The sequence below is a fragment of the Lepidochelys kempii genome, chromosome 13, assembly GCF_965140285.1.
Source record: "Lepidochelys kempii isolate rLepKem1 chromosome 13, rLepKem1.hap1, whole genome shotgun sequence".
NCBI lineage: Eukaryota > Metazoa > Chordata > Testudines > Cheloniidae > Lepidochelys > Lepidochelys kempii.
In genome coordinates this window covers 2,532,522-2,544,270 of record NC_136392.1, presented here as the reverse complement: position 1 = coordinate 2,544,270, position 11,749 = coordinate 2,532,522, and the positions used below count along the sequence as shown (strand labels likewise).

Genomic DNA, 11,749 nt, shown 5'->3' with positions numbered 1-11,749 from the left:
AGCAGGGGGTGGGGAAGCGTTCGTGCAAATGCAGCGCCCGTGGGGTGAGGCTTAAAAGCCATGACAACCGGGCCTGAACACGCGTGTGAGCCTGGGTGGGGTCAGGGAAGGCCTCGGGGCGCTCTGGTCCGCTGATGGGCGAAGCCCCCAAACTGGGAGAGCGCCCCCAGCCTCCAGCCTGCCACAGCGTCTGCCCCTCGGCCCCGGGACCGGTGGGGCGAGGGGAAGCAGGCGGACGAAGGAGCGGGCAAGGGGGGATGCAGGAGGAATGAATGAATAACCGCCCGCCCGAGTGGGGCGGGACCCCAACTCTTCCCCGCCCGCCTCTGCCTCCTCCTCGCCCGGCGGCCCCATCCGGACAGGCTCCGGCTGCTGCTGCCGTGGGGGTGGGGGGGGGGTAACTCGAAGCGGGGAGGTGGGTTTGCAGAGGGGGCGTCCAGCACGGGGTCCTCCCCTCCTCTAGCCCCCTCCCTTCCACCCCCGCTCCTCCTCTAGCCCCCTCCCTTCCACCCCCGCCCCTCCCTCCCAGCCCCCCCTCCCTCCGGAAGTCTCTCCCTCTCCCTCCTTTCTCCTCCTCTCCCCCAACATGGCCGCGAAGTCGGATGGAGCCGGGGCCGCCGCGGCCGTGCGCATGGAGCCGGGCGCGGAGGGCGGCGGCGGCGGGGGCAGCCTGGCGGGCGGGGCGGGCCGCGGGGGCGCGGGGCCGGGGCCCGGGCCGGCCGCCCCGCCGGCGCCCCGCGCCTACAGCCTGCTGGACTGCTGCTGGGTGCTGGGCGCGCTGCTCGTCTTCTTCTCGGACGGGGCCAGCGACCTGTGGCTGGCGGCCGATTACTACCTGCGACGCCAGCGCTGGTGCTTCGGCCTCACGCTGCTCTTCGCGCTGCTGCCCTCGCTGGTGGTCCAGCTGCTCAGCTTCCGCTGGTTCGTGTACGACCACACGGCGCCCCGCGCCCCCGGGGCCGCCCCGGCCGCCCCGCCGGCGCCGGCCGCCAGCACCAAGGACAGCGGCGGCCCCAAGGACGGCGGCCGGCCCGGCTCCGCGCGCCTCTCGCCGGCCCCGGCCCCGGCCCCCGGCGCCCCCCGGACCCGGGGCTGCTGCCGCCTCTGCATCTGGATCCTGCAGTCCCTCATCCACCTCCTGCAGCTGGGACAGGTCTGGAGGTAGGGGCGGGCCCCCCGGGGGGGGGCTGGCCCCGGGCCCCGGGGGGGGGCTGGCTCCGGGCCCCGCTCCCCTGCAGAGCCAGGGGAATTCCGCTGGGGCAGGGCCGGAGCAGGCTGGGGGGTGGAAGGGGAGCCTGGGCTCCCGCTCCCCTTCCAGCGGCAGCTCGGCCAGTTCAACCGGGAGCGGGGAGTCCGGGGGAGCATGGATGGATCTGCCCCTTGGCCCGGCGAATTCACCTAGGACAACCCCGGAGCCGTGTCTAGAGCCGCAGCACAGACGGGGTCTGCCCAGCCCAACCCAGGCCTGGGGCTTTAGCGAGTCTCTTTCTCCACCCTGCCTCTGGAAATGGCAGGGGAAGGGGGTCCAGGACACAGGGGTCTATCCCAGCCTTGCTCCCCACACACCTTGCACTGCCCCTGGAACTCAGCAGCCAGGCCTGGGGGTAGGAGCCCTCCAGAGGCTCTGGGGAGCAGTGGAAGGGAGCTGGGTGTAGCCTGAATTTCCCTGAGGATCCGGGAGGGGGATCTGACCCCACCACCTGCTCTGTCCAGATGGGGAGTGTGCAGCCTGCCTTTGGACTTGTCCTTTGAACAGTTCTGCAGCTGGACATCAGCCAGCAATTGGGGTGAGGGCCCCTCCCTGCCCCTCAGGCCCAGCAGCCCATCACCCACCTTCCCCTAGGACCTGCCTACTCCACGCCCTCACCCCCAGATCTCATGCTTCTAATTTCCAAAGCTTTAGAGGCAGTCCTGTCCTCAGCTACACCGATCTCCGCCCCGGGGTGGGACGTGGCCCCAGCTGCTTGTCTGGAACAGATGCGCTAGAGCAGGAAAAAGAACAGGAGGACTTGTGGCACCTTAGAGACTAACCCATTTATTAGAGCATGAGCTTTCGTGATGCATCCGATGAAGTGAGCTGTAGCTCACGAAAGCTTATGCTCAAAAAAATGGGTTAGTCTCTAAGGTGCCACAAGTCCTCCTGTTCTGTTTGCGAATACAGACTAACACGGCTGTTACTCTGAAGCCTGTCATAGAGCAGGAAAGGGTCTCTTCTGTAATCAGATCCCTGAGATCAACAGTTCATGAGCTGCAAGTAGAGGGTGTCTGGTCCCCTGAGCTGAAGCACACGACCAGCGTGAAGTGGGGAAGGTGATGGAGGCTGGGGCTGCTTCCCCTTGGGTGTGTGTCTTGGGGTTATTATATGAGCTCCCTCCGGTGAGCCCCATCCATTCAGGAAGAGAGGAGAGTCCTGGGCAAACTGGAGCCGGGAGGAAGGGAAAGCCCTGGGCCGAGACAGGCTTTGAGGGCTAAATGTAACTGATGTGCCATGGGGGTGCTTAACCTAAACCCCAGTGATGGGGAAGGCAGCACTGGGCTGGGGGCTGTTTTGAAATATTACATTTATGGAGCCTTTTCATGGCATGAGAAAACAGGTACCAGATAAAAAGGCACCAGACAGTTGACAGGATCACCCCTACCCAACAAACTCCCCCCCCCGCCCCGCGGTTTATAATGCATGTGTGTGGACGCCAGCCAAGCTGCTAGCCCCTCTGGAAGGGGTGAACGTGGTGTCCTTCTGGTCCCTGTAACAAGGGACCACAGCGAGCAGTCCGCGGCTAAAGGGCTGCACCATTCTAATCCACTCACCACTTCAGTCAGAAACTGAACAGCTCAGCCTTGGTTCCCTGCAGGGCCTGATCCTGTGAGGTGCTGAGAGCATCTGGCAGGGTGCTGGATGCCTTTGGCTCAGATCAGGGTCCCATTCCGTGCCCACACCCATGGAAGTCAGTGGTGTCACACAGAACGTGCAGGAGTGGGGTACCATTGGAGCCATCGCACATCCAGCCTCTCCCCTTCCTTTATCCCAGTCCTCTGGCATTTCATTCCTCTGCTCCCCACCGAAACAGCTGGGACCAGGTCCATGTGAGCAGGATGAGAGACAGCACAGACAGGCACTCACCAGAGGTCAGCTCCACTGCCTGCATCTCCACTGGCTCTCCAGGGCTCTGAGCTGATCATTTACTGGCATGCCTCTTTCCCAGGGCCAGGCTATTGAGCTTCCCTTTCTCTTCTCCACCCCAGACAGCCTGCAACACTCTCTTTCAGAGTCACAGAGCTACAGGCAGACAGTGCGAAGGAGCTAGGCCTCTGCAACAGAGCTGATTTGTAGAGACGTTAATGCTGGGAGAGAAAGGGGAGACTGACAAATTTCTGAAAAAAATACAACTAGCAACTGAGGAGTTTGGATCAGGTTTTGACACTATTCCCACCTTGTATTTCTGTTTTCTGTGGCCTTGTTTGTCCCAGCATATCTGTGTGGAGACATTTGTCTGTTACTCTTCCCATGATCAGGTAGCATAAGGGTTCTCAAACTTTTCCGCAGTATAGAACGCATCTTAATAGTGAGATTGTCTAACCCTTCTCATTCATGACTGCACAGACCGGCTGCTACTCTGAAACCTGCCTTCCTACCCATTCTGATCCCAGCCCCGTGGCATCTGCAGCAAGTGCTTACAAGGAAAAGCGATATTAGGGAAATCTGTTATGTAAAAACTGTCTTTAATGTGCTGTAGCAGCTGGAGATGTGGGGGAGAGCCGGCACCTTGGGACCAGCCAGCTGTCTACAGACTGTTAGCAAGTGGACCATGGCCCACCAGTGCTCCATGGGTCACAGTTTGAGAATGGCTCAGCTACAATTACATTGTAGTCATTGGTTAATTTTTATTTATTTATTTATTTATTTATTTTTGCTCCTGGTTCTATAAATAATCCGACCCCCTGATCTGTTATGGTGGGGTAGGGTTTTAAGCCAATTAAAGTGGTAGCTCTCAGAACTGATCTCCTGGACATGCTGGGCTCAAATTGCAGATCAGTCTCTTTCTAAGCTTGGGATTTGTTACTTACGCCCATTACCAGTTACATGCAGTTTACTAAACTCATTAGTGAGGCTGGATTCAGTGCAGGTGGATGTGACAGTTTCTACGGGTTGAATTATTGCTGTGTTAACTGTGCATGTGAAGAGAAGACTTTTCCTTGAGCTTCTTTGTCAGTGGGGGCCTGGCCCTGGCCCTGGCCCTGGCCCTATTGGACTGGGGCCTTTTGCGTATCACAACTTACATTCAGTCAATGTACTTACAAGCCTGAGGCCCAGCTTCACTTCTGTGAGAACAATTTGCACCTGCAGAATTTGCCCCTGCATTTTTGGCACCTGCAAAATGAATTTCAGCACAAGCCTTGATCTGCAGTTGGGTACTTAGAGCTGCTAATGCTGCACTTTGTCCTGCAGCTGAACTGTTGGCGTAAAAGTGAAGGCGCAAGTTTTGTGGGTGCAAACTGTATCTGCCCATATGCCTAATAATGTGTCCTTGCTATAGAGCACTCGTGTTTCTGTTACCTTGATTTAAAGCTACTGTAGCAATCCATTAAAGTCCACTGTAATCAGCCCATTCACAATAAACATGCAAAATCATTCTTGTGGTATCCCCTAGAGACGGTATCAGTTGCATAGAGTGAACATGTGCAATCTATTCTGACTACCCGGAGGCGAGGGTACAAATGCTGGGAAATGTGCCTTAACATTGGACCAGTTCCGGGCCTCCATAATTATGAATGGTCAGAAGAGGGACAGTTCCTTGCATGCAGATTTCCAGCCCAGTCTTAAATGCTCTTCCTAGCCAGTAAAGCACAGCCATGCTCAGTTTGGCGATAGTCAGATGCAATCAGCACACCATTAGCAGCCTGGATCAGGCTGTGTTTCATCGTGTGTCTCATGCTGATGAGATTTCTCAGTTTACAAATTCCTACCCACTTTGCTTGCAAAAGGTCAAAACTATCTTCTCTAAATGGAGAAATATCAAAGAGAAAGAAAGTCCTTTGGGGACTGTTCTCCCCTTGACACGCTTGCCTGCCTCCCATTAGCGTTAATAGGAGCATGTGCACATGCCAAGGGGACAGCCTTCTCCAGTCTGTGCACATCACGCAATGTATTTGCATTTGGTATTCATTCCTCTCTGTCTTGTAATGTCTTTGCTCAGAAAAGCTTGGCTTGGATGTGGCATCTGTTTGCCCGGTCATGTTCTGCTTCCACCCAGTTTCACATCTGGTTTGGTCGAGGCACAGCGGGGCCACATGATTTCCCAGAGGTCACACAATAGCTCAGAGGTCATTCGCTGGCTCTGCCCGCATGATTAATATTAACTCTACTTGGCATTTCTATATCACCTTCCATCCAAGGATCTCAGTGCGCTTTGGAGACATTTCATTAGGCCTCCATGTGCATCCTGATCTTATCATTATCCCCATTTAAACTGGGGGATAGCAAGGAGAAATGACTTGCTGTGATAATACAGAAAAGCAAGGCCCCTATTTCTGAAACTGGATTCACATGGCCCCCAGCAGGGCCCCATTGACTTCTGCGGACCCCTGTTTGGGTGCAAGAGTCTGCCTGGGTGGATCCAGTTGCATAGTTATGGCCTGGGTTTGTGGCAGAGCTGGATACGGAATGGAGATTGGCTGATTTCTAATCCTGTGTCTTTAGCCACAGGATTCCCCTTGGAACACATGGCCCTCCTGTTTGCCAGGCCTTTGCTCTAACCACTCAAACAAGCAGGGATTCCTTTGATTCCCTAATCACACCATTTTATTGGATATAAACTGGGCCTATTAAAGAACAACTTGTATTGAAATCAGCCAATTCCCCTGTTGTCTCTTTTGGGTCCCACCTATTTCTCCTTGGCAGTGCACTGGGCTTTTCAGGGTGTGATCCAGTGTTTTTCAGAGCATAAGCTGGAACAGCCAGTGGCTGTGGGTCCTCACCTGGGATTGGAAGAAGTGTTGGGGGTGGGTGGGAAAGGAAGGCCTTCAAGCCTTTAATCAATGCATTGATGTGACATCATTCAGACTGTGCCACATGGAGATCTTTCTAATTATTTCACTTTGCAAGATGTATAATGGATTAAAATGGCTGCAACTGAAAAGCAATTTCCTCCTTGTTTAAATAAAGGATTACGGAATAATATCCCACATTACCTTTTAGGAAAATTGTACTCTGTATCAATTACTTTTAGATCAGTGGGTCTCTCTTGTTTTTTCATCTCAGGATAATGATGAATGAATTTAGTTACAACTGGGGCTAGGCTGTTTTTTTTTTCTTTTGGTTTCAACACTTGAAAATTGGAGTCAGTAATTGGAACAAGTTAAGGACAGAGCTGGCTGGCAAAGGAGCGGAGGAGATGCTGGTATTGTTTTGGATTATTTATATCACTCTGAACAAGGTTAATAATGAGGGTCTTTAGCTGGCCACTTGCTGTGCGGCTTGTCTCTGGGTGATGCTTGCAAATGAGAATGTGCATTTCAACAGGTTTATTCTGGAGGCGCGAGGTTTAACATGACACACCAACAATTGAAGGGCTAACTGTGCTTGTGACAATAAACCAAGCCTTTCAACACACTCTTCAGAGAAGAGCTGCTGTCCAAACCCTTTCTATGAATTTTTACACTGGTGTTCCTTGGATTTTTTTTAATCTGAAGAAGGCAGTAATTAGCTCTAATAGCCTTCTCTGTAGATTTCTGCTTGATCATCAGTTTTTGAAAATTAAATGATTTTTTGTAATTGATTTCTTATTTCTCACGCAGCTGCCACTGTGTTTGGTTCATAAAAACCTAGCCATGCCCTGTCAGTGCAAGAGAGAATATTTTTCTGAGTTGAAACATAAACTGTATGATCAAATGCATAACAAATAAGAATCAGCATTTCATTCTCGCAAGTTGATGGGAGATGAAATCTTGTTTTAATGAGATCCATAGAACTGACAGAATGATGGGAGAATAATTGTGCCCTGCAATGAAAACAGAGGGGGGGGGGGGGAGGCATGGTCACTTGTTGAATCCTTGAAGAGTTGGAGATTGTATTAGCAGATGTGCATATTTTGTGCTTCCTTATCCCTCCCCTCTCCCTTTGTTCCAGTAATGAACTGTGCACAGCAGCTGCTGGCTGCACGGAGGGGAAGACACTGCCATAGGGTTTGTGTGCATGTCAGGCCATTGTGCATTGCAGACAGCAGTGTCATTGCAATGACAAGCCCAATTAGTGAGTTTGATTACATCAAGAGGATAAGGTCACTGGTGTCTGGGCTCCCTTGCACAGACCTGGGAGGGGGACTCCCTGTGGATCCAGACTGCCTATGCCCTAAGGACAAGGGGAGCAGAGAGCTCTGAAATGCTTCAGCTGAGTGGGCTTCTGGAAGCCTGTGGCTCACATCACTGCAATTGTGGGCTGTGCTTTCGCTGCCTTGTGTGTAGTCCCACAGCTGGGGGCCTTTGCTTTGTTCACCCCTCCTCCTAATACTTGACAGCTACCTCTCCTCCCTGCTGGGATCCTCCCACCTGAGGGCTCAGCCCTCCGTAGCCCCACAAAGGCAAGGGATTATGTGCAAGGGATTATGAATTTACTATGTTTGTACAGCTCCTTGTACAGCGGGCCCTGGGCTCTGACTAACAAGGCTGGTGGACACTACGGTAATCCCACACTCCCTGCAGCTGCTGACACCTCTTCCCTATGCCCCTCTCACCCCAAAGCACAAAGGACAAAGCACATGCTGTTCCAGCACTTGTCCCTTCACACAGGCCAGCTCTGAGGGCAGCCTCGGAGGCTGAGAGTCTGTCTGTGTATCTGTCCATCCCATCCACTCCTCTCACTCCTTAGTGTGCAGGGATTGATAGCAGGGTGCCCTGCCGCACTGGGCAGACAAATGGGCATGGTCCCTGCCCCGAAGAGATGAGTCTGTCTGGGGAGCATAGACAGCAAGTCTGCCCTGGATGGGTTATGACCTGCTAGGTCCTTTTCATCGCTAGCCTCTGTGATGCCGTGAGAGCTGGGGCTAGTTAGGCCTGGTCTACGCTACGCAGGTCGACATGAGTCTCCTTCCCTCAACGTACTTGTGCCCATGTCTACACCGTGTCACCCGCTGTCCTACGCACTCCATTAGGGCCACGCAGCAAACCCCGACCAACCTGCTGAGGTCCTCACAGTGCGAGCGTAGACACTGCTTGACCTGTGTCGACCTAGCAGTCCTCCAACAGCTGTCCCACAATGCCCCATTCCCTGCATCAGTGACGGCTCTGGTCACAATGGTGAACGCCACTGCTCAGCGGTCACAGAGAGTAGACGCCACCCCCAGAACTCCCCCAAGTCTTTTTGAAATGCCGTTTCCTGATTGTCCAGCGTGGCGAGCACACTTAGCAGGACTCCCTGGCCATATGCAACTGCCCGTGCCAGGTCCGCGCCCCGGCCGCACTCCTGCCTGGCCTAGACAGGAGTATTGGATCTCCCGGCCCCGGGGTGCGGGGGAGAAGAGGCTGAGCGACGGACCAGCCGCAGAAACATGGACATCTATGAACAGCTCGCACCAGCGATGCAGGCAAAAGGGGTCCGACAAGGATCAGCAGCCGTGCCACAGGACAGCAAAGGAACTGAGGCAGGTGTACCGCTGGGCCAGGGCGGCCAACAACCCATCTGATGCTGAGCCTCAGATCTGCCACTTTTACAGCGAGCTGCAGGCCATACTCGGCAGAGACCCCACCAGCAGGTTTCAGGCCATTGTGGATACCTCTCGAGACCCTGAGACACAGACCCCTGCCTGGAACAGCGAGGAGCAGGAGGAGGGAGACGTGGCAGGCGGTCCAGCCATGTCACGAGCCAAGACCTGTTCGAGACTCCACCAGTCTCCAGCCAGTCCCGCCAGCCGAGGACAGATGAGACTGATGAAGGGGAAGAGACCAGGGTAAATGACTGCATGCATTTTTCCTTACAGTGTTTAAATTTAAAGATGGTGCCTGGCCTGTTCCCAAGCTAACAAGACCCAGGAATCAACTTCTCACGGTTTTACTCATGTGTGAGAAGAGACAGAAGCACAACAAACAGAGGCCGAGCTGCCATGTGCTTTTCATTCACCTGCAGGGTTAGGCTAGGGAGCCACGTGGAGCAGTTTGTTTGTGCACATATGGCCCTTGTATCCTCCCAAGAGATCTCAATGAAACTTTCCTGGAGATATTCTGCAATCATAACGCGAAGGCTTCTAGGGACAGCTGCCTTATTTCTTCCTCTGCGGTAGCCAGTAGGACACTTTCCCATGCCACTCTGCCATGAGTTTGGCTAGCACGATTGCAGTAAATAGGCAGTGGCCTCTAGGTCCGGCCGGCTTCGGGACGCAAGTAGCAGCTGAGCTCTCTGGGCTTTTGTTATCCTTCAGAGTGAGATATCAGCTAAAATCCCCACCGCCTGTGGAAAATAGCGCCAATATTCAGTGCCAGGGCCCTGTACTCCTACCCATGGAATAGGGGCTGAAATTTGATGGTTTCATGCAGCCGAAGTTCCTTTCCCCCACCCAAAGCTGAAGTGGCGATAAGTGGCATGTCTTATTACAAGCTTGTCTGAGAACAAGGGAAGGGAGTTTTAAAACTTCTCTTCCCCTTTCCCTTGTGACTGTATTTCCCTGTGACGCATCTGTCAGTTTTTATCAGCTGCTGCAGGCTTGAGGGGTGCCCCCTCCACACCCACAGAACGCCTGGCCCTAAAGAGGAGGAGCAAGAAGACGACTAAGGAGGATGTGTTCAGCGAGATCCTGCATCAGACCACAAACAAAGGGCCTGGAGGGCCACCATGGCAGACGTTATGGAGAAGAAAAGAGCAGACAGGAGAAAGGCCCAGGAATCCCAGCAGTGAAAGGAGATGCAGATGCACCAGGACATCAGAGGTCTTCTCGGGCAGCAAACCCAAATGCTGAAGACCCTGGCTGGCCTACAGGTCCAGCCATCCCCGACTCCCCACCCTTTGCAGTCCTTGGAGAACTCCCTGGTAGCAGGTCCTTACACCCCCCGACATTCCATGTGGCATCATGGGTTGCATCCTTATTCTGACCGCTCCACATGGTGGGACAGCAAAGAAAACCCCGGTGTCACATACACTGGCCTGTGGCAACCACAGCTGGCATATGCCTGGCCACAATGGGCTACATGTGTGCATTGAAATGGACAGAAATGTTTGTTTGCTGCCTTTCCAATTGTAAAGTTCCAGTCCGTCAGTTTACATGAGAGGTTTCTAGTGCATCGCCTGGGAGGTTGGCTCTTTTTCTTTCGTTCGTTCGTTCGTTCGTTCGTTCTTGACGTTTGACCACTCAGTAAAGTTCCATTGTTGAAGAAAGTGATGGAGTCGACAGACGGCGCTAACCCAGAGGCAAGGCAGGGGGGGCCTGTCCCTGAGCAGCTGCAGGACATGCTCCAGGTGGAGGAACAGATTGAAAGGGTACTGGCAGGCCAGGGGAAGGAGCTACAGGCTGACACCTGGAGCTGTGAGAGGAGGGATTACAGTTTTGTTAAGCCTACAGTGAGCACCGTGATCCAGATCTCCCAGCTGCTCCTCCCCTTTGGGAGTTGGAAACTCACAAGAGCCTGTGAAGAATGGGACATTGTCCTCCAGGCAGATGAAGTGGATCTCTGTCCAGGCCCCAAATCTCTGTCCAGGCCCCAAATGAGGGAGCCACAGCCTGGTAGAAAGCGACCAGGGGGGAGTATAATTTGCAGGGCTGGGCAAAAACTGGTCCAGACACTGTAAGGCCCCACTAGGGCCCTGGTTCAGGACCTGGTGAGGTGGGTGGTCCCGGGTCCCCTTACCTTGCTCTGCTGCACCTACCCCATGACAGACCCCTCAGGGGAGTGGAAGGGACACTCAGGGAGATTGAGGCCCACCACATACTACCCAGCCAGGACCCCCTCTAGAAGCACCAGGCCGAAAAGATCTGTGCAGCCACTGCTTGACCACTAGGCCAGCTGGCTATCAGACTGACACCCTTTCCCCCTCCGGAGAACAGAATTATCTTTATTCATTCCCAGTCCTTATTGCAGGCTGCCTGGCAGCACGCGAAGCACCCAGTGCTTGCAAATGCACAGCAAGCACCACGCGCCAGCTGGTATAAATGCACAGCAAGGTCTGCAAGGTGCCTAGCAGCCCCCGGAGCTTCAGCCCCAGACAACGCTCCAGCACAGAACACGGCCGAGGCTGACCGTCCAAATGCTTCTTCAGAGCCTCCCGCACCCAGAGAGCCCATGCATGAGCCTGAGCACCTGTCCCCTTTGCAGTCAGTGGGAGTCTTGCCATTGACTGTAATAGGGTCAGTTGGCTCAGAGGCTGCAGCAGACGCCATCACCTCTGTGCGTGGTCTGGTCACTAGGCGTGACTAAGCGTATGGATTATGTTCAGCCCCCGGCGGCTCTGAGCCCGTCTGGCCTGCTCACCCTTAGGCCGGACATGCGCGTCAGTTGTTCAGTCCCAAAGCAGTAACGTTATAGAGTGACTTTCTTTCCTGGCCATTTATTTGGTGGTGGAAGGCAAAGGGCCAGACCCGCAGGCCCTGATGGAGCCACAGAATAGAGCAGAGCTGGGGTGGCTCTGCGGCCCGCTGGGCTACGAATGGAGGGATCTCCGCCGCAGAGCTGCGTTCCAGGGGGTCTCCCCGTATCTGAGCAGGGAGCATGCCTGGGGGCATGGCACTGGCAGAGCAGGGGAGGGGCAAGGACCCCAGTTTTGTCCGTC

The 11,749-nt window shown here is 54.5% G+C and overlaps 1 protein-coding gene across 1 annotated transcript in view; it reads left to right on the top strand.

The window, feature by feature from the left end:
- Positions 1-456: 456 nt before the first annotated feature.
- The window catches only part of XKR7 (XK related 7), a 33,737-nt gene continuing 22,444 nt past the window's right edge, over positions 457-11,749 (top strand). Inside the window, exon 1 of the mRNA XM_073308837.1 lies at positions 457-1,161. Within this exon, the coding sequence (XP_073164938.1) occupies positions 587-1,161 (575 nt within the window). The 5' untranslated portion in view covers positions 457-586. The remainder of the gene's footprint in view (positions 1,162-11,749) is intronic.